At 40.1% G+C, this 23,350-nt stretch overlaps 1 protein-coding gene across 1 annotated transcript; it reads left to right on the forward strand.

Moving 5' to 3' along the window:
* Positions 1 to 10,722: 10,722 nt before the first annotated feature.
* Positions 10,723 to 20,086, forward strand: slc38a2 (solute carrier family 38 member 2). Its single transcript, XM_036576646.1, has 16 exons — positions 10,723 to 11,005; positions 12,260 to 12,382; positions 12,524 to 12,605; positions 12,695 to 12,810; positions 14,385 to 14,458; positions 14,563 to 14,655; positions 14,957 to 15,032; positions 15,555 to 15,637; positions 15,740 to 15,798; positions 16,080 to 16,208; positions 16,308 to 16,387; positions 16,525 to 16,625; positions 17,094 to 17,218; positions 17,489 to 17,633; positions 17,808 to 17,905; positions 18,152 to 20,086. Exons 2-16 carry the CDS (start codon positions 12,261 to 12,263, stop codon positions 18,263 to 18,265), a joined length of 1,497 nt encoding a protein of 498 aa, XP_036432539.1. The 5' UTR covers positions 10,723 to 11,005; position 12,260; the 3' UTR covers positions 18,266 to 20,086.
* The last annotated feature ends 3,264 nt before the right edge of the window (positions 20,087 to 23,350 follow it).

Below are 23,350 nucleotides of genomic sequence, written 5' to 3' on the forward strand. Positions count from 1 at the left end.
CAACACTGTTACGCTAGTTTATTGGCTGTACTGGTTTTCTGCTCTTACCCATGTTTTGGTGAGCGTAAAGCACATGCATGTTTATATAAAGCAGAAATGATCTCGATGAACAAAATAACAGAATTCTCCTCATTCTGACGTAGCGCCATTCCATGAGACAGAGACCTGGAATTCTAAAGGAATGTGTTATTTTTCCTGTCTGAGCTCTCTGGGTTGGCAGCGTCTGTGCAAGAGCGACATCACTTCCTCTTGCCGTTGATGGTAAATGATGTTGCACAGGAAATAGCAGCTTTTTTCAAGTGACTTCCTCATCAGACTAAGATCAAGCCTGTATTAAAGCAGGCAGTGGAAGAATCAATATAAGCTCTACATCGTTTGCCAATCTGTACACCACGTGGGTTTGGACTGCACCATATCACATTTAGATAGTTAATACATTCATGCTGGCCTTTGCTACAGACCAGTAAAGGCCTCCATTCATTTAAACTAAAAAGTGTTCATCATTTCCACACAAATAAATTATATTGTTTGTATTGTATCATGTACATAGCTTTGTATTTCATATTACTTACTTAGCTATAACTATGTTGATGGAATATACTTTATTTCTGCCAAAGCCAAAGTCAATGTGCAAAGAATGTATATATGAATGATACATTGAATCAATATACAATTGAATCAGTATACATTGAATCAAGTATACATGATGAAAAATATAATAAATTTAACTTTTTTGTTCCACAATCAATATCATTGCCATCACCAGGCATCAAAGTCTACTTGGCTGGTAGTTGGACTAGGCCAGAGTACAGTATGTCTGGGGTCCTCCTGTTGAGGCTCCTGTCTGGGGGGCCTGATTACAGTGTATTTGTCTGCCTTTATCTCATCCACATTAATCCTGCTGCTCTTTACTGGCTCAGCCCGACGCTCCGCTCCCGCGAACCCCCTCAACTGTCCGCGATGAACCCCTCGCACACATACAAAGTCAGTGGGTTCATATTCTCTGCATCCAGGCCGTCCCTCTACGAAAATCTTTAATGGAAAGTTTTGGAGAAGATCTGAGGGTGTGGCCTCCTCTCCCTGGCCCTGATCTCCTCATGTGTTCGTGGCTCCTGGAATGTGGCACTAAAACCACTTTCCCACCAGTAAGCGGATTACAACCCTAAAGCTTCATATCAAAAGACGCTCGTGCCCATCTCTGTTCCCACCAGCTCATTTCAGCCCCTCAGATGGAAAATTTGTGAGATCCAAGGCGCCCTACACTGAACAAGGTGATACATTGAATTTACTTGGTTTAAAGGGTTTAAATATAAATAGAATATATTTCACATCAACACAATTTTGCCTACAGTTCATTTCCTTTTGTCAGTAACTGTGCTGATAAAATATATACATTAATCATATTTTATTATGTAGATATCATGGCAGAGTATATATGGGTAATTCAACGAATGGAATCCCATTTGTGTTCCACTGATATTACATTTACAAATATGTATATACAGTAGAAGTAAAGGACATTTTGAACATTGGTTAAGTTCTTTTACAGTTACCAGTGTGCATGTTTCAGATAAATACCTTAACACTTCAATAAATCCAATCTACAGCACTTACAACACAGTAAATTGGCTCTCCCATCTATAACTACACTTTACCTTGAAATACAATACATAAGGCTCCTTTTTCATGAGTCATCCATTCCATTATAAGTGAAGAAAATATACATTTTAGTTCCCTAGACCTTCACATCACTTCACTGTTGATTGAACACATTCACCCCCATGAAACATATAGAATATTGCACAAGCCACAAATTCAACAGACAGCTGGAGCACCTGAATTTCCACATTTAAAAAAAAAACATAATAGTGTTAATGTGAGGTATTTAATTCATTTGGAAATAATGTACACATTTGTATCAAGAAAATTCCATGTCAGGGAGAGCTAGTGGCAATATAGTTATGAATTAAAGGTATAAATTACGTGGGCTAAAATGTAACAAGGACTTTATATGTTGTTAAACAGATTCAGGCAGAACATGCTTTAGGTCATCCTCTCGTATCCTTGTAGCAATGTCATTTTTGAATTTTGGAAGACAGATATTTTTCCAGATTCACCCTGAATCATGTTTTTCGATCACTAAATTATACAGTCATATGCAAACGTTTAGGAGTATCTGTTTACTTGTTTTTAGTGACTGTAACAATTAACACTTTCAGCTTTCAGGAAATAGACTTCACATTTTCATTTGTAGCAGTGGGTTGTTTGTATAAAAACATCATTAATCTTGTTTAAATACATGTAGTATTATTTAGTAAAGACCGAAATGTGTTAGCTTGTGTCCTGCTCTTCCCTACACTGATGTTTTAAAAGCATGCTTTAATTTTGCACATCATTTACACCAGACTCTCCTCAAGCCCTGATTGACACACAGCACAAAGCTTATGCACAGTATAGAGTCTTCTGGACATGCTGTGTGTGTACATGTTCCACGCTCTCTGCACTGATAGAGATCACTGTGTGGCACAAGTGAGTGTCACACTTCCTGTCCTTGAACAGTGTTTTTCTTTCAGTCTGATGGCGATTCCCTTCAGAGCTTTCAAGCTCAGCAACCACAGCAGAGGTTCTCAAAGGCACCTACAGTGCTTACTGAGGGCTCACTTTCTGCTGCAACTCGTCACTGGAGTTGCAGTTCGCCTACTTAGTGTGACATCAAAAGCAAGAACTCTACCAAACACCAATAGAAAAGACCTTGATTTGCGTGCCTATCGAGGCTTTTGCTGCAGTTGCCAACCCTGAAAAAGTGATGCAGTGACTTTAATCAGTTACATCATTTCCAAGTGAATAAAATACATGGCTGTTCAAAAGATTGGAACCTCTTGTCATGTTGATTTTTGTGCAGTTGTGTACAATGATAACACCAAAAAACAGTCAGCAGAAAAAATCAGCTCAGTTTAAGATGATAAGATATCTGATTACATTTGCTGAGTTCACAAACTTCAGTCAGGATTTCTCCTAAATCACATTTCTCAGTTATGTCAACAGTACAGAACTTGTTTCTCCACTAGCTAAGAAACTTTTAATTACACAATCTCATCTGGCATTTTCTCCTCTTGAGCTCCCAGATCGTTGTTTTACTTTAAAAAGGGATGTAGTAATATGTGGTGCAATGGTATATATTGTCACTGTCCATAGAAAACTATCTAAAAAATATGCAAATTTGTCTGGTTTGTACTTTGCTACATCATTTGAGCGTGGCAGCTAACAGAACATGAACGGACTGACAGAAATGCTCCCAAATTGCTTGGAATAAAACCTCTTTACATTAACTTACACTGAAAGTAAAGAACATTTTTGCCTTGTCTTGTTAAGTTACTAATTTGGAGACTTGTTTTTTTTGGCCTGCGGTGATATATATTTGTTATTTATTTTGCAGTGTATGAAATATTTAAGGACGCAGAAATCCAAGCAATTCCTAGAGCTTGAAAGTGGTTCAACAGACTAAGTCATCACCCCAACAGGAGTTTGTGAGTTTGAAGCCTAATGATATCCTAGCCCTCCATAAGTGGGAGCCCAAGTGAAGAAAAACACCTGGAAGGATTGTCTGATGGAAAAAGTCCTGGCTAGTGGAGAACTTGAGTGAAAAACATCAATTATATATTGTTTGCCTAACTGAGATGCAGAAAGAAAATTCGACAGTTTTGACTAAACTTAGAAGTTTGAGTTGGGTGAACTCCACAGTCCTGAAGTTGAGTTAAAGTAGTGTAATCAGTTCCCTTATCATTCTAACTTGAGCTGACTTCTCATTTTAACAGTGAAACTTTACAGTGAGGATTTAAATATTATATGCTAGAATCAGTACTGAAATATATTTTAATATATTTTTCAAGTGTTTTGGGAGCAAGAAGTTAAATTGTAAATAATTAACAATAATATTGTAATTATCTGTTTACAGTCATTTCTTGTTAACATATCTGCTTAAGATTCAATCATCACTTTGAAATATGAGGCACTCTAGAAGTTCATGTTATTATAGCATCATTGTTGACCGCTTTCTCAGTCTCAGTACGATATCCGTTATTCATATATCTATTATCATTATCACACTGTAAAAAAAAAAAAGTATCTGGACATTTTTGACTTTTGGTAAACTTTATTCTTTAGTGTACTTCATAAAATCTTTAATGAAATCATGTGTTTCAGAGAACACACTTTTGACACAACATCAAACTGATGGCAGACTTTTGTGTGGAGGAGAATTCAACCAATATGCATCTGTATTGAGGGTACCTGAAACCTCAAACCTCGTAGTATGGGGCTCAAAACCTCCAACTTCAAAGTCTGAGGCTAAAAACCTCACATCTCAAATGTGGGGCTGTTTTTCTCACAGTGGTGTCTGTTAGCTTGAGTTCAGTGATGGGATCATGAACAAGAAGAAGTATACAAAGACATTTTGGACTCTTGGAAACTTGCAGAATTCTGCAAAAGAAGCAGCACAAAGAGAAGTGGATCTTCCAGCAGCATAACAACCTGAAACACTTCAGCGTACTTACACTGAATGGGAGCATGATTTGACAGGTGGTTTCTTAACACATTGAACTTCACACACAAGTATCTGCAAAAAATAGATGATTGAGGACAGTGATTCTAAACTTTTAAATGGTAGTTTATATTATATTAATAATATTTTGTCTTTCAATATATTGACCTTGATGGTAATTATTCATGTGGAAATGATGTACACACTTGAATCAAGTAAAGTCAGTGTATACTTTTATTTTAAAAGGTGTATGATGTTTGTTGATGACCTTAGTGAGTATGAGTTAACATGTCCTCTACAGAGAACACACTTCTGCACACTTTAATTCCCAGTTACTTTTAATTGCTGAATTTAACATACTGGAGGAAAGGAAAAGATTTGCCTGTGCAATAGTTACGGCACCTCTTATATTTGTTATTTTTTTATGTCAAACTCAGCAAACGAATAGAAATTCTGCATTATAATGTGCAGAAAAAATGGCATATTGAGATATGGTAATTTATTTTCACTCAGAGAATCAACAAAAACATCATTTGACAGGGTGAATTTTCAATCAGTAGCGCTGCCGCTAAATAAGAGCACCTATTTCTGGCCCACTGTAATGGTCTCGATCCTCACTTTGCGATCAATTGGTAATCAATTTGTTCATTTTAATTCACAACGCCACACTGATAAAGTTGACAGTGCTATTGACCAAAACTGATGCTTCACCCACAAAGACTGAACTTCCCATGTGAAGATGCAGAGTAAAGAGCATCTTTGCCTTAAGTAAAACCTTTTGTAAGACATCGGCCAGATCTACTGCCCATTATACTTTCCCATGACTTTAAGACCAAAGATACCTTTTTTCCTCGTATTTAACGCAGGTTAGTGGAAGATTGAGTTAAAGTACCCCAGTAAATACTCAGAAAGACGGCGGGTGCGTATTTAATTTACTGTTATTAGAGTGTAATAATGTACAGGATCTGGGGCTGTGCAAGCTTCCCATGGATCAGGTCAGAGCTGCAGTTTACAGGCCTCCAGGCCGCTGTTTGTTTAATACAGGGGGGATAGAAAAAGGGTTATATAATGTCAGGCGTGGGGCCAGGAGAAGATGAGATGCCCTGGGCCCAGCACGGTGGGAGACTGGGTGGAGATTCACACTCTCACAGACCTTTGAACTGGGAGAATTATTAAATACACACGATTTCTTCATTTTATTTTCTTTTTCAAGTTCAGTACAATCTAATCAGGTTTCACTCTGGTGCTTCTTTGAAATTCTAAACCACCAGCTGTTCTGCCTTGGTTAATGCCATATGCCCTTGCCATGGCAAAAGAGACAAGAACAAGGAACTATAAATGCGGCTTTAGTACCTAATAAGGCACAACTTTGGAGAATAATTTTGAGAAATATTGGAAATACATCCACAAGGGATAAAAACTGATGCTTCAGTGAGGTACAGTACCTCCCACCTCGTGTGAATGGACCAGGCAAATTCATCTTTGAACCAGCACCAATCATTATCATCATTGAAGCACCAATTATCAACCAATCTCAATATAAAGACAATACGTGAACATTCACAGAATTGAAGCACTTGAAGCTGTTAGTATGCGTTTTATCTAAGTCTGTTTATGAGCGCACAGTTCAGAGCGCTTAACAAACACATTGGGTAACACATGGTAACACCAAATACATTCCTACAGTGTGGATTTTACTTAGTGAATGAAAGAAAATCTTACTTAGATGCCATCTGTAAACCATATTTTATTCAATGTTATTGTATGAAAGCTTGTTTGATATTATGGCTTTATTGTTTATAAGGGTTTGTAATTACTTCAAACACTAAGTAAAGTTCATCAAACCACAAATACAGGTTCTAATACATTTTGGCACAACATAACTCCCCCAACCCTCTCAGAGATATGTCCTGCAGCAGATTTGTATTTTCTGAAGCCTCACATGATCCAAAATAATGTTGGTTATCAACATAACTGACTTTACAAAGATAATGTATTTTCTTCTTCTGGTGACCACCAAAAGGACATAAGCTAGAGTTTTAATCTTAGCTCTGGGAAAACACGGCAAACATGCCAAACCCAAACACACTGAAATCCCATCTGAGATATCAAAATTGTAGCGAAAAAGCCCAGTGCCTACTCCAGGCTTATAATTCAGTTTTTAATTTAGGACTTATTATTCAGTGTCTGCTATGCGTTTTCCCGTAGATACTCTGAAACTAATGTGAAAGTCATGTAGTAATGAGTGAGGAAAGAAATATGGAAACTGCCCACACTTCCTCAGAATTAAACTCATTAAAAAGTCTTGGTACTTAGCCGATACGTTGAATGTTGAGTGTTGAGCACCCTCATGTTTAAAACCTCTTATAACAAGTACATACCAACACTATTAGCCTTAAAGTACTCTTTCAAACGATCTGTAAACACTCATTCATGTACAGTAGCAGCTCATTCTGCATCAGCTGTGGTGTTTTTAAAGCCTGCCTTTCAGCCCTGAAGCAGCTGCATAACTCGCTTTCTACTCTTAGCTCCTCTTTATGAGTGCAACACTTTTTTTACAAGAAGACGTGGATGCAAATATATCTGTCTCTCACTATCTCACTTCTCGTCCTCTTTCAGAGATAAAGTATCATCACGCAGCTCTTCAGTCCAGCAGCGTCACCATAAATGCTTCAAATGACTTCCATGTGCTGCACTTTCTAAACATACGCGTGCAGTGAATGGTCAGACTTTTTTGCCCCTTAGAGTATCTGAAGTGTGTTTATACTAGTGTTTACACATTTCTGAAGTGTGCAAAAGACAAAAAATGGATCTACATTTATATCTGTTTGGTGTGGAAAACCTTCACCTTTATTCATGAGTATCCTTTTCACCGAGTGCCAGCAGGATTTGCTGCTCCTGATCTTACACAGCTGATAGAAGTGACCTCTCTAGTGTGCCCAACTGAGGTCACAAATAGGTATACAAACAGATCTTAGCCAACAGTGGCATTTTTGGTTCCTTACAACAGATACAGAACCGACACACCAGTAAACTGGTTTATTCACAATTTAAAGCATTTTGGGAACAATAAGAATGATGTAGTAAAAGAAAATAGGAAACGTTATTAAACAATAAACTGCAATTATATATTTACAATCATTTTCTGTCACAAAGTATTTCATCAGTGAGATTTGGTCTCCAATCATAGCATCATGTTAGAATCATATTAGATTGATATTATATTATATAGATATTATTTCGGTTTGGATTAGATATTATCATCATTATCATATTAGAATCATTTTATATACATCGGGGTCCAGAAGTCTGAGACTACTGGAGAAAATGCTTCTATTTGACATTCCTTTCTAATTAAAAAAAGTCTTTTATTACAAATTGATATTATCAGCATAACAATTTGGGTGGAAAAAGAAATCTGATTGTACAAATGCCTTATAAAGACACAAATTTGCTTCAGTTTTAGTTGAGACCTACAAATAGTGAAGAATTTCAAATCGCAGTGGGTAGCGCTGTCGCCTCACAACAAGAATGGCCTGGGTTCGATTCCCGGCCAGGCGACCAGGGTCATTTCTGTGTGGAGTTTGCCTGTTCTCCCCGTGTCTGCGTGGGTTTCCTCCGGGTACTCCGGTTTCCTCCCACAGTCCAAAGACATGCAGTCAGGCTGATTGGACATGCTAAATTGCCCCTAGGTGTGAGTGAGTGAGTGAGTGAGTGTGTGACTGTGTATGTCTGTCTGTCTGCCCTGCGATGGACTGGCGACCTGTCCAGGGTGTATCCTGCCTTCCGCCCAATGACAGCTGGGATAGGCTCCAGCACCCCACCGCGACCCAGAAGGATAAGCGGTTTAGATGATGATGATGATGTTTTAAAAATTTCAAGATTCTAAAACTTTCTGTTGTTCATTTCTAGGTTTAAATGAAAAAAATACCAGATTTTCAATATCGTATTAGAATTTTGGACCCCACTGTATGTATCTCAACAAATTTGGTTTAATATGTGAAAAAACAATGATTCAGAACTGTGGTGTATGTCCATGAAAAAGCTCAATTTAAATTTCATTACAACACCAGTTATCTACAATGTCAGTGTGAAGACTCACATAAACCCTCCCATATAGTGCATTATGTATATACTATGTCCCAAACACTACTATAAATCCAAATGCTTAGTTTTTTATTATTTTTGCAACAAAAATAATTATGTTGCATGTACACTTGACTGCAACGATGTTGCAGTCTATCTTTCCTCAGTTTGTTCTCCACAGGTCAAATAAACATGTGACGCATTTAAAAAGTGGATTTACAGTGTACAATCATATCTACCAGATTAGCACAACATTTGTCTCTAAAACATCAATAGCGCGTCTTCATGCATTTCCTCATCAGGCCCGCATTACAATCACAGCAGTCTAAATGTCTCCATGGAAGTCCTGGAGGTTTGTTCTTTTGCTTTTGCATACTGTAGAGACAGAAAAAATGTGTGTGTTGATCCAGGTCTACGTATGGAGTCAGTGTGCAGCCTGGGGCCCCTGGCCCAGTTCAATAGGTCAGACATTCCCTCCCTGGCTCCTCTATTGTCCCCTGAGCCATGCAGCCCTGCATGGCCTGTGAACTGAGGCAGGGCATGAAAGCCAGCAGTAGCCCTTAAGCCTTGGGTAATGCGGGCCAGAGCGGAGTCTCCCTCTGTCCGCCACCACTTCCAGCGGGTGGATTTGGGATTAGGCAGCGAGCGAGGATGGCCCTCTGTCTGGAGGTGCTCACGCGAATGATACGTTTAAAGGGAAGGAAAAACAGGTCAAACACAACCTCGCTGACTCGCCCCTCGCCCAGTCCACTTCCACCCTTAGCATGCTACATATGATGGGCCTCATAAATACACACACAAACACATTCAAACACAAGTCAGAATCAGTTCATGCACAGCCTTCCAGTGGAATTTCCCACCTGCTTTTCCCTGCTCCAACACACCTGATTCAGCTCCAGAGGGACTTGATGATGAGCTGATGAAAAGGGAGGGAAAACAGGTGCAGAAAACACATGAGACTGTGCAGTGCAGGCAGGCATACTGGCCTACAGTGTTTAAATACCTGTGCAAACGGCAAAGTAGACATTAGCACTGAGGGTTTGGCAGCAGTTAATGACTTGGAAAATATGTGGAAAGCTATGAGACACATTTACATATCTGACTCAGGAGAGTCTCAAGTCCCAAATATAGACTTTTTTTAGGTGGATGCTTTTAACTAAACTCATCTGGATGATTCTGATTTCAGGAATTTGTTGCAGAAAAGTCCATTCACGTCCTAGTGACATCCCATATCTGATAATAGGTTAACTTGTAAAGGATTAGCCTCAATGTCTAAGAATCACATGAGCTATATGTTCAGCATAAATCCACCTCAGTAATGTGGCAATGGCTTATTCAGACCATGTGAAACATCGTTGGTGCAACCACTGTGTCAATGAGAGAGAGTTCCTCTTTTTTTACGACCAAATTCTTTGCTCTCCACAGGATCTACCACAACAGTCTCACTTTCAGGCTGTGCCTGAAACACAACTACAAATACAAAACGTGATTTAAACTGCATTTTAAGCCGCATACACTCTTTAAAAATATGGTTCTTCAATGTTTCTTTAGTAAAGACATTGGTTCTATTTAGAACCATGAGTTCTATAGAAACATTTAATGCTTAAATGATTCTTTGCATGGTGAAGTGGTTATTCATATTGATGGAGAATGTGCTGTGTATGGGTCTATATAGAACCTTTTGAAATTGGTTCTAATATAGCAACAAAAAAAAAAGGATTCTTATATTGTTACAAGCTTGACATCATAATAATAGCAGAACCCTTTTTGGTGTTATATAGAACCATTTTCCTTATTCCTTATTGATTCCACACTCCTTATTGATCTATATAGACTTCATGGTTCTGAACAGAACCATTCCCTTTACTAAAGAACCTTTGAAGAACCATCTTTTTTAAGAGTTTATATTCACTCCTCTTAAAACAACATAAATCGAACCAGAAAGACATGAACATGATTTCGACCTCGTGTGTGAACACAGTTGAAATGTCGGCCACTGAGTGTTTGTATACAAACCGTCACGGGTGGGCGGGGCTTTTTGGGGGGCACGCCTCCCGCGTTCGGCAGCTGATGCAACCCATTTTGAGGAATATAAACCCCGGAGGCTGAGCCGGTTCCTCACTGTCTCTGAGTGCGGAACCCGAGAAACGGCTCTGTTCATCTGATTCGTTTTCTTATTTATACTGTAATATTTATGGTGTTGGTCTTCTTTATTTATACCTGTTAGAGCTGTATTGTGAGCCGTTCGTGAGAAGGATAAAGCCGAGTGTGTTTTTCATTCATTTTCTGGATCTTTCTTAATAAAGAGGAAGCGACTCAACACTTCACCGCCGAGACCGACGGAACAGAGGAAGGGATTTTTTAAAGCCATTTTCTGAGGTGAGGTTTGTTCCTGCCTTCTCTAATCTTCCTCTCGGTTATTTGACCTTATAAAACAGAAGATAAAATGAGAAAAATGCTTGTTCTTGTCTTTTTTGCGGATAAATGAGCTAAATGATGACATGCTAGTTGATTTGAAGGCGGGTGGTTCACTTTATGCCTCATTACTGAACTGTTAAAATAGAGAAAATTGAGAAATGATCAGCACCGGTGACAGAAAACGAGCTTACCGAGTAACGTTACCTTCCTCGGTGTCCTTCAGATAAGACCGACTGAACCGCAGCCCTCAGCTCAGCTCAGACCACCGGCTCGGAAATGAATAAATTAATTAATTAATTAATAATAAATAAATAAATAACTGAAACGGCGTTGCCGCAGTTTCCTGACAGAAAATGTACATTAGAGGTTAAAAGGGGTCTCAGAAAAGGTACAATAAAGAAGAGAGAGGGTAATTCCTCCTCGTCCGTCGTTTGAGCGGGTTGGTTCAACGGTCGTGGTTTTTTCCTCTGGGCGGGGAAAGACAGACGGATGCTGCTGCGCAAAAATGAGGGCTCGACACTCCTCGGCGCTCAGACACGTGCCTTTGTTTCCCGTAATGTCCACACTCTCCATCTACGGCCCTTTAATAAGACCATCAGTGCCTACATGGCCATCACTCACTCCCCCTCTCAGACTCACTGACCGAGAGACACCCTCACTAACTAGTCCTGAGGTGAACGAATGGAGGAGGTCTGATCTGATCTGAGTCTGTGTGCGGATGTATCTAGTTCGAATTTTTCCGTTCCATCTTAAATTTAAGATGGACTGGGATATTTCGAATAAAAAGCTGGAGGCCGACTTGAGCCTCTTATGTGTGTCTGACTCATCGAGTGTTAATGTGAGTGAGGTAGCTGGTCAGTTATTCTGAGCTGTGTGTGTGTTCGGTCAGTTATTCCGAGCTGTGTGTGTGTTCGGTCAGTTATTCCGAGCTGTGCGTGTGTTCGGTCAGTTATTCTGAGGTGCTAAGCTGCGCGTGTGTGTGTTTGGTCAGCTTGTCTCTGTTACCGGCTCGGAATTTTCCACTGCTCCGCGGTGACGTCGACATAGACCCCCCCAACAGGCGCGGCAAGTCACGTGACTCGGTTCTTGAAGCGGCGCACTGTATCGATCATTTCTCCCTGCGCCTGGAGGATAGAGATTCAGTGACGATGCATGATAAAAAGGGATTTTTTTCTAATTTGTTCATTTTTTGTCTTTTATGTTTTAACTCTACAGAATGAGCAGGACCCCTGGGAAACCAGAGATGAGCCATTTCAACATTTCTCATGACGAAGACAGCAGCAGTTCCAACAGCAATGAGTACCCGGTTTACCTGGAAAAGAAAGTCCCCCTCAGCAGGTACCTGCCTTTCTCACTGCTGCAGACAGGACAGTGCGAGGCTCTGCCACGCCGCTCTGCTCCTGCATGTCAGTCATTCAAATAAACATGTGTGCAGAGTAAATACAGAGTGAACTGATATTCTGTTTCTCCTCATCACAGTCAGTATCCGGACATGGATGCTGAGAGTCAGAACTTCCTCTCTAATTATCCGGGAAATAAGAAGAAGTATGAAACAGAATATGTGAGTGTCTCATCCAGTAAGACTGGCAGCATCTTAATTTCCTCGTGCTTCGGTGTCAGGTTTTAATCAGTTTTTTTCCTTTCCATCAGCACCCTGGCACCGCCTCCTTTGGGATGTCTGTTTTCAACCTGGGCAATGCCATCATGGGCAGTGGAATCCTTGGCCTGTCGTATGCCATGGCCAACACTGGCATCGCACTGTTTGTGTGAGTACCCTTTGTGATTGATGGAGAAGTGTGTGTTGGCTGATATTAGGCCGTGCTCTTTCAGAGCTGGAGTCTTATGTCTGGAATTAGTTAGAGGTTTACACTAGCACAGCTTGTTTTAATACCAGATTTGAGGCACCGATCCCAGCAATTCCTGAAGGCTATTAAGCCTTCCTGGTCAGATCAGCCTGTTGGTGGCATCACATTTATCTTTTTAGTTGGTCATTAAAGTCTCCCTTTTTCTTCCTGTCTGTGGTTTGTGCTGCCGTAATTGAAACCTCTCTTTGTGCTGCACTCATTACTGTATGATGTTAATTGGGGCTGTTAATGAACACTGTAGTTTGTCCCAGTTTCACAGCTGAGTTCAGCTGGAATGTGAGCAGCTTATCTTCATTAGTTGACTTAGCTCTAGAAGAGTGAAGGCTGTGTGGTGCACTCCTGGAGAACGGCCATACTTAATGTGTGTTTACAAACAGTCGTAGTTTTGTGTATAGGTGTGTGTGTGTGTGTAGAGAGGCAGGGAGAGTGTGTTCAGGGCTCACACACAGAGTCACTCGCAGGGAGGCCAAGCCTCTTAGCGACCACGCTAATACCCCTGTAGGCAGGCCAGGGTTTCTGCCGGTTATATAAAGGGCGTGGGTGTGCTTTGGGCCATTTGACGTGCGAGCACATCTTGATGGCATTAACTAAACAAGATCCGTTGTATGAGCCGGTCGTGGATAGTTGACTGACAGTTTTTGCAGGAGTATAATTAAGTAGAGAGGTTTTGAGAGAACATTATTTTTCCACTACCACGGATGTAAAATAGATCTATGTATAGGGATGCACGATGATATTGTTATTACATTGGTATCAGCAAATATTTGTTTTAAAAAAGTAATCAGAGCGATGTTTGATTTGACTCTTAATCAGGACCTATAGTTGATCATTATTGTGCCAAAAATGTCTGCATTTTAGTAGTTTTATACAGCCTGATTTACTGGTTAGAAAAATCTCTAGATATTTTTCCCAAAGTCCTTCTCTGTACATATTAGTGCATCTGTATCTGCATGAACTATTAATACTGTTAACCTAGTATTAAAGGTCATGTAGGGACTTGAGTCAGATAAGAGCTGGAGACCACGGAGCACAGATGAGACTGTGAAGCTTTTTTCGCATATAATCTCTGATCAAATCTCCTGAGAGACTGGGTGGGATCTATGTTTAAAAGGTGACAGCGGTGAGAGGGTAGATGATAATCCAGCTGTAATAGGGATATCGTGACTGGCTCAGACGGTTTTGCTGCTACAGAGTAGGATCCTGACGGTTTAGCTTTCACCTCTTCGCCTCTCGTCTGCTGCGAGTGTCGCATAACCACACTGCATCGCGCACACACACTCACAACAGCATGTGCCTACTCATCAAGCTTTACCGGAAATGGTGCAATCTCTGTATTTTCGCCCATTCAGAGAACACTGCTGCTGTCCTTTGCAGTACAGAATGGGTGCCCTTGCAAAGAATAACAGCAGCAATGCGAGTGATACAGCAGCGTGAGCTTAATAATTTATACTGTGATTCTCTGCTCTCTCTGGCAGCATTCTGCTGATAGCTGTGTCCATATTCTCCCTCTACTCTGTGCATCTGCTCCTCAAGACTGCCAATGAAGGAGGTTAGCAACAAATTCTCTATCCATTTATTATTATTATTAGTGTTTTTGTGTATAACCCATATGATTGTAATTGGTTTTAATGGTGTATCTCTGTCCTCTCTCAGGCTCTTTGATCTATGAGCAGTTGGGCTACAAGGCTTTTGGCTTACCAGGGAAGCTGGCAGCATCCTGCTCTATCACCATGCAGAACTTCGGAGGTAAGACACCACTGCATTTCCACTTTGTCTGCTATAAGTTATGTATGAGTTGTGACCCAAACAGCTTTTGTCCAGCAGAATACATTAAATATTAATCAGGCCTATTGTAGTGGATTATAAGTGATCTTTTAAGTGAATATATGGTTTATATTGATTTAATAGAATTGATTAAAAATAAAATACCACATACAGTTTTGGGAATAGTTTTGTATGGAATGTTTTGTCTGTTTTTAAAACAATTTCTACAAATAGGAGCACTCAAGGATTAGGGGTTACTAATATGTTCAAATTTCTACTTTAGCCATGTCCAGCTACCTCTTCATTGTGAAGTACGAGTTACCGATTGTCATCAAAGCATTCGTCGAAAACAGTGAAGGGTAAGATTAATTTTCATCCGTGTCTGTGTGTAAATTTGTCTGCAGGTCTTCCTTCATAGTGCATGCCTTTGCTGCATTGCTCTTTCAGTACAGTGAGGATTTTTACACTTTTGTAAGCAGTGGTTTCCCTGAGTGTTTTTGAGGTGAAGTGTTCCATTGTGCTGCAGGCAGGCTGGGAGGAGACGTATGTCAAGGGCCCAATCAAAGAGGTCTTTTTAGAAAGCCTTGTGCCGCACAGAGCTGTAGCCTGCAGTGACCTAATGCATGAAAGCTACCTCATGAAACATTCAGAACTCAAAGTTCCCAGTTAATTCAATTCTGCCTGCCATTCCTGAGTGCACTGTATCTCCTATTCCGACAAACAGATTTGGCTCATGGGTTTAGGGCGATTTGGATTTTTGAGGGGTTTTATTAATGAATCCCTGACATTGTGTTAAGTTCTGTATTTTAGTATCATACTGTTGCAGATGATTGATATTTAAATCCACCAAACACTCATGTCAAATTCACATTTTCTTGCAGGGAATGGTACACCAATGGAGACTACCTAGTCCTGATTCTGTCTCTCGTCGTTATTTTACCACTCTCGCTGCTAAAAAATCTGGGTGAGTGTCATTCCAGCATAATAGAAAAGTTTCAAGGGAAGTGCTCTGCTGGTTTATGCCTGAACTTAAAGAAACTAACATTGTATTTCAATTTTACCGCAGGCTACCTCGGTTACACAAGCGGATTTTCGTTATTGTGCATGGTTTTCTTCCTAATCGTGGTAAGTAAAGAGTTTTATTCTTAACTTTACATTTTACCATGTTCTCATTCATGAGATCCAGGTAGATCATTAAAACCTTGGAGACATGTATAGCGGGTACATAGGAAAACAAAAGAACTGTTGAAACCTCGGTGCTACTTTGAATAAAGACGGGCAATCAGACAGCTCATTTACATCCCTATGAGACAGCCCATAGTTGTAGATCCTACGTTGCAGCTGTTGTTCATTAAACAAGGTATCTTTTGTCTGATCATTTTGTCTAACTTGTTTTTGTTCTTCAGGTGATCTACAAGACGTTTCAGATCCCCTGCCCACTGCCCCTGGACATCATCAACATGACAGTGAACAGCACAGTGGAACACATTAACAGCACGGTCTGCACGCCCAAGTACTTTGTCTTCAATTCACAGGTACTGCAGTCTGACGTCTGTCTATAAGATTAATGTGCTAATGTCCGCTCTGCTTTGATTTTGATGTTTAACCGTGTCTTTTGTACCCTTTCTTTCCAGACGGTATATGCTGTTCCCATTCTCACCTTTGCTTTTGTGTGCCACCCAGCCATTCTGCCCATGTACGAGGAGCTCAAAGAGTAAGTTCAAGAGGAAAACAAATACATTAATATGCAGAGATTACTAAGCCAATGAGTAGACAGAGGAGTTTCACACAGAAAGATTTTAGAATGGTTGATACTTTAGCATTTCTAAGTCTCCTCCTCTCTCTCTACAGCCGCTCCCGTAAGAAGATGCAGAACGTTGCCAACGTGTCATTTTTCGCCATGTTTATCATGTATCTGCTGGCTGCTCTATTTGGCTACCTGACCTTTAATGGTAAGCACTTGGTGGCCCTTTAAATCACTTCACAAAATCCTCTCACTTTTGAATAAAACCACATTCAGAAACACTGCAGGGGCTGAGTGTTAGAAAGACTATGAATTAAGAATTTGTCAGATTCACCCATTTTTGCAGATGAAAGGGTAGCAAGTGAGAAGCTTCCTCCGCTGGGCTCTGCTCCAGCAGCCCTTATGTAAGGCTTGAGAAAGAAAAAGGCACTCCAGCTGTCCCCTGTGCTGTTTGTCATGGCAGGAACATAACATCACGTGTTTGCAGATGTTCTTGGCCTGCTTAGAAGAGTGGAAATATTGTGCAAGCAAGGACTTTATTTTTTCCGCCCCCTGCAGTAAAGAACCCAGTCAGAACTGGGTTGTGGGAAACAGTGACTTGAGATTTGTTGCAGACCAAGTCTCACTGAGTGCACATCATCTAATAGTAATGGTGAACTGTGTTTTTGCTTTATAGATGCCGTCGAGTCTGAGCTCCTGCACACATACTCCAAGGTGTACAGATTCGATGTAGTGCTGCTGATTGTGCGTCTGGCCGTGCTGACTGCTGTCACTCTTACTGTCCCCGTGGTTCTCTTCCCTGTAAGTATAACCACACACTATCACAATAGTATTAAGCCACTGTTAAGACATAATACATGGAGCTGTGTCTTGCTAGTTAGGTAGTGAAGCTTCAGCAGGAAGAAAGAGCATAATGTCTGTGTAATATTTGTGTACCAGTGAAAACTCAGGGTGACAGCTGACAACTCTAACTGACAGCTGTTAGCGCTATGCAAATGTGTGCCTGTTGCGTAAGAGCTGGTGTGACTAACAAAAATATGAAACTAAGAAATCTTTCCTCTGGTACTTCAGCTCCGTACCTCAGTGAACCACCTGTTATGGCCCTCGAAAGAGTTCAGCTGGATCCGCCACACTATAATCACTTTCGTTCTGCTGAGCTTCGTCAGTGTGCTCGTCATCTTTGTCCCCAGCATCAAGGATATCTTTGGATTCATCGGTAGGTTACATCTACAGCACAGCCACAGTGCAAATAAGGGAAAATTACAAACTTTTATCAGACAAAGCCATAACTGTTTTCAATTGTGAAATACATGTAATCTGTTTTTTGAAAGTAGTCAACAGTATACTAGAGCCAGCTGGTGAAGCTAATACAAATATGTTCCTTTTCAAGGTGCTTCTGCTGCTGCTATGTTGATCTTCATCCTGCCCTCTGCCTTCTACATCAAACTGGTGAAGAAGGAGCCCATGATGTCAGTCCAGAAGATAGGGGTAAGAAGAATATGATGACTCTCACAGTAATAACAGCGAAATTAGCAATTAATAACAATACGCTATGGCAAATTTCTTTGAATGAATTTGTCATAAGACTAAAAAACAGTAAGGCTCTACGCACAAAACCAAAAGTAAATGTTAATGTTACATGTAAATCTTCTAAAAGGGTGTGTACAGTTTGTTTTATGACATTATTAACTAGGATGTTTGATTAATCCCGTCTCCTTTTGTTGCTTGCTGCAGGCAGCCGTGTTCCTTGCCGGCGGTTTCATCGTCATGTTTGGTAGCATGACGCTAATCATCCTGGACTGGATCAACAACGCTGCTGGTTCAAAGGCCCAAGAGAATGGTCACTAAGGGGCACAGTCCCAGCGCAAGTGACAGGCAGGACGGACACGTCTCCAGCGTCTCTGATCCGCTGTCAAGCCCGTCACTTCTCTGATCACTAAAACTGTAAATGTACACAAAAGAAAGTGCTCTTCTTCCAGCTCAGAGCAAAGACCTACATACCATTCTGAGAGAATGTCCTGAACTTTGTACAGTATGCTGTTAGACCACAAAGATGGTGATTTTTTTTCTTATATTTTTGTTGCTGTGATCAGTTTTTCAGTTGTTTCCTGCTCTTCTGTCCTTTTTTTTAGTATTTCTTGTGCAGTTGAAACATATGGCAATTGTTTCACAGCATTTGCAAACATCTTGCAAGTGAGAGACTAGCTCAGCGCAAGATTGCTTCAGGTTTAGCTTTTCCAACTTAACCAAAACCCAAGCAGCTCCGAGCCACAACACACGAAGCAGTGGCAGACTTACTTTACCTGAGGCTGACGGCCTGGCTTTTTGACTTCTCTTTTTACCTTTGCCAAAAATATTTCCTACTGGTTTGTATATTGAAAAGCACTTAATATTCAGCACATATGTGAACGTTGTCAGCTCAGACATCACAACACTGCTTTGAGTATTTGTTACGATGCCATTTTGACTGTACTACTTTAGTCATCTTTACTTGTTAAAAAAAAAAAAAACTTGCTTAGATCTACTAATGAACAAAGTGCATATTCATAGTTGTTCACCTGAGGTTATGGTTAGTGAAACAGCGGAATGGATTTACTGTAACGCACACTGTAATCTTATTTAAGAACTAGGCAACATTTTTTACAGCAATAACCTCTTTGCTCAAAAGGCAAGACTGAAAGTTTGATTGCTGTTCTTCTCTCAGAAGGCACCAAAGTTTTTCTTTAGGGAAGAATGCAATTTTATTTTAGCCACATACAGTGGTTGTACAGTATTGATGAACCTTACCTTAAAATTGTGTATGCTTTTTAAAGGCAGAGCCTCACATTGCTGAAAAGACGGTACGTTACAACTTCTCAGGCGGAGTAGGGGGAGGAGTGGGAAAAGGTTTTCTGTGTTTGTACGACTTCGCTTGCCGTCTCAGTGTTAGCCATCGGCAGCTTAATGTTACTTTGCTCGTTCACCTGAGGAGAGAGAGAGGGAGATGGAAAAGGACAGAAAACACAAAAAGGACAAGAGAATTGAGATGACAGATGTCACGTCCACTGGTCAGTGTCATGAGCCCGTTGAGTGAAATAGCTGCCTGCATGCAGCCTTGACACACTAGTAAAACCTCACTGTGCTTCCAATCGCTAACCTCATATGTCATCTAAGACGTTATTGTCCAACACTTATTTATGGAAGAACATCAATGTAATTTAAACTATTTTACTATATTTATATATTGTAAATATCTGTATATACCAGCCAGCTGAAGTGTGTGTGTGTGTGTATATATATATATATATGCGTTCCTTTTTTTGTCAGTTTTGCTCAATATGTTTTAACTATGAAATCAACTGTTGAACTGAGTGGTCTCATACGTGTATTGCCAACTGGTTTTTGGGGTACGGATTTAGATCCTTGATGGGCTTCCCTCCATCACTGGCTGAAAATGAGGGACTGCATTCTGGAGTGGTTTCCTGAACAGAGCACGGTTCCCCCCTACTCTAGCAACTTGTGGGTTGGCTGTGGCACACATTTTCTTTACACTACTACTAGACTGCTGTAGTTACGAGAGGGCTAGGAGAGCGTCCCTCCAGGCCATTCCTACAAGTGCTACACTCTTGTTTCAATGAAACACTATGTATATCATGTAATTAATGTTCATTAAAGTATACTGATAACACAGCCTGAGTGTGCTTGGTCTCTTTGGTTTATGGGAGCTGGACAGACTGGGATAGTACACAGACCCTGACTTAGCAAACTGAGTAAATCTACAATCAGGACTTTTATGGACCGAAGAAAGAATGTTTTCCAGATCTGAAGTCTGAATGTTGAGTTTGCATGACCATGTACAGCCTATAGATTAAGATACACAAATGCAACTGATGATTAACATTAATACACACTGTTACGTATGACTGCACTCACTGGAACTTAATATGTACAGATGTGTCCACCCCCTAAAATAAACACTGCAGAGAACACACTTCTGTACATTTTAATGCACAATTACTGTTTGTTGAATTTTAGCATGTTGGAAAAATAAAACATAAAAAGTGGCCTCTGCAAAAGTTATGGCACATTTTATATTTTATATATACTTAATATCATTTTATATTTTTCCAGTATGTTGAAACAAACAAACATTTGTTGGCAAATAAATAGAAATTGTGCACTATTTTTTAAGAAAAATGTCATGTTTAAGATTGTAGAGCGTGTGTTAACTAATTTTCACTGCCAAAACTTTTAATTTGACCAGTCATAACTTTTGCATTTGACTGTAGGTGTGCTATGTAGATTTACAATTACTGACTGTAGCTCATCTGTTACTGCACAAGTTATTAGGCCCCATTCATCAGTAGAAACTGACCACCGTAGGACCACCACTGACCGGATATTATTTGAGCAGTGGTTCCCTTCTCAGCATAACACTGACTTCAGCATTTACATTTATGGCATTTGGTAGACACTCTTATCCAGAGCGACTTACAATTTGATCATTTTACACAGGTAGGCGAAGGTAGTCTTAGGAGTCTTGCCCAAGGACTCTTATCGGTATAGTGTAGAGTGTTTACCCAGGCAGGAGATTGAACCCCAGTCTACAGAGTAGAAGACAGATGTGTTACCCACTACACCATACCGACCACATTGCAGTGGCATGGTTATGTATGATGAGCTGGTATGAGTTTCTCAGACTCAGCAGTGTTGCTGGAGTTTTTAAACACTGTGCCCACTTTAGTGAAAACATCTATTTTGTTGGTCCACTTTGCAGATGTACAATTAGAGATTATTGCTCTTCTTTTTCCATGAGTAATCTGTATTAGTCATCCTCTAGTCCTTCATCAGTGGTCAGGCTGGATATTTTTGGTTGGTGGACTATTCTCAGCTCAGCAGTGACACTGAGATGTTTAAAATCTCAGCCTTGCTGCTCTCGTACTTGCTACACGAACATGCTGAGAATGATTCTCCACCCAAATAATGTCTGGTTAGCAGTGGTTCAGTAGTCTCTTTCCAATGGTGGGCGTGGTAGAGGGTTAATGAAATCATGCAGTACAACAAGGTGCCAGCTTGTTCTGGTTTGAGGGACTTGTGTGTACTATCTGATGTGAGTGGCAGTGGGTGCAGTCACCTTCTCTGCCGACCTGATTTAGCAGTCAGGTCCACAGAGGTGGTCAGTACTTATAAACCTAACAGTAGGCATTGGTATATAGTAGGTGTTTCTGATAAAATGGCCAGTAAGTGTAGATACAAGGCTATTGTACCTAATGACCTTGCAGTATAACATACAGTACTGTGCAAAAATCTTAAGAACCTAAGCAAATTGTTTGAAATCCTTTGTCTCAGTAGTGTGCTCTATGTGTCATTAAAATAAATTCTAATAAACATTAATGCAGTCAAAAGTAACAAGGATTTCTTGTTTAAGAAATTGTTGTGAACTAGATAGAAGAACAAAGTTTGGACAAAGTTCCCTGACTTCAACACCCTCAGCCATCGCATAGAGCAAATAGCTTTAAATCCAGACCTCAAATCCAGTTTCCAGTCCTGGATTTTGTAACTACTGGTAGTTGAATGAACCTTTGATGCAACTGATTAGCCACCTGGTGTCATTCCTACCAGTAATTATAAAATCTAGGAGCGGATTTGAAGACCTCTGATATAGAGGGCTCAAATCCACCACCAGCACACCAGATGTAATTTAATAAAGTGTTAATTTAGCCAAACTAGATACTGGATAACAACTTCAAATGCTAGGCGTGCTCAAGGAGAGGCTTGGAAATGGTCAAGTAAAGACATTAACATACATAAAATCACTACTTATTGTATTAATGTTGTTGGTATGTATTCAAATACTCATTTCTCTGGACAAATAAACACTTATTGCCCAATTAAGTAGACTTTTAAAGGGCCCATATCATGGAAAAGCATGTTTTCGAGATAAAAGATTCTGACGTAATATATAAACATTATTACATTTTCAAAATGTATCATTCATTCTCTGGTCTATACAGGCCATATATGGTAACTAAGCTTCAAAAACAGCCCATTTAGAATTTAACTTATTTAAATATCTGTGGTCACAAAACAACACATTTACACACATCCATCTATTCGGCCTACAGCAGTTTAGCTCCACCTATTCCTGTATAGGTTATAAGCAGTGTTTCAGCCCAGACTGCTTATTGAATGAGGTGCAATACCTCATTTACATATATGTCTTAAAGGCATGGTTCCAAAAACAAAGTGTTTAATTCTAAGGGGTAAAGAGAGATTGGAGAATGGTCACAGAAAACATGTACTATAACTGTTTTCAGTGCATAAAAAATGCTGTAATTGGAGTTGAGGGGAAAAAACAAACTACATATAAAAGTTGAGTGTTTTAAATACTTTTCACAGCTGCCTAAAACTTTTGCTCAGTACTGTACGATTCATAATATACTGCAACACAAAATGTAGCCTCCACTGCGTATCATTATGTGCAGGTTGTAGGAGTTCAGGACATCATTTATGGTTGAGTAAGAAGAATAGGGGAGCGTAGGTGTGGTGCGGCTGATCTGAAGCTGCTGATCTACCTGAGCAACATTCTTTAAAAACAAAGCCTCCTAAATATTTCTGGGCTTGGACATACAGTTCCAGGAAATCATTTATACATGGCATCAGTGCCCTTTTAGCACTTTCATTTTTAAGGATGTGTTTTTTTAAAGCTGTTCAGGTGCCAGCTTGTTCTGCTTTGAGGGACTTGTGTGTACTGTCTGATGTGTGTGGCAGTGAGTGGGTCTTTGCAGCCACTGTCTCTTGCAGTCTCCTTCTCTGTGGACCTGATTTTGCTGTCTGTCACTGGGGTACTGTGGTATGTACTGTGGCTATGCATAGTCCAACCAGACTATGAAAGGAGGCTGGTGTGATGTTTTATGACAGCTTTGGGGAATCATACTAGTATGGGCTGGAATG

This window comes from Colossoma macropomum, unplaced genomic scaffold, assembly GCF_904425465.1.
Source record: "Colossoma macropomum unplaced genomic scaffold, Colossoma_macropomum, whole genome shotgun sequence".
Classification (NCBI taxonomy): Eukaryota; Metazoa; Chordata; class Actinopteri; order Characiformes; family Serrasalmidae; genus Colossoma; species Colossoma macropomum.

Bases quoted from the DNA above. Each gene is read 5' to 3' on its own strand.
- slc38a2 (XM_036576646.1), top strand. From the start codon at position 12,261: ATGAGCAGGACCCCTGGGAAACCAGAGATGAGCCATTTCAACATTTCT. The intron at 12,811-14,384 runs GTGAGTACCCTT...TCTCTCTGGCAG, and splicing joins ACTGGCATCGCACTGTTTGT to CATTCTGCTGATAGCTGTGT. The intron at 17,219-17,488 runs GTAAGTATAACC...CTGGTACTTCAG, and splicing joins TCCCCGTGGTTCTCTTCCCT to CTCCGTACCTCAGTGAACCA.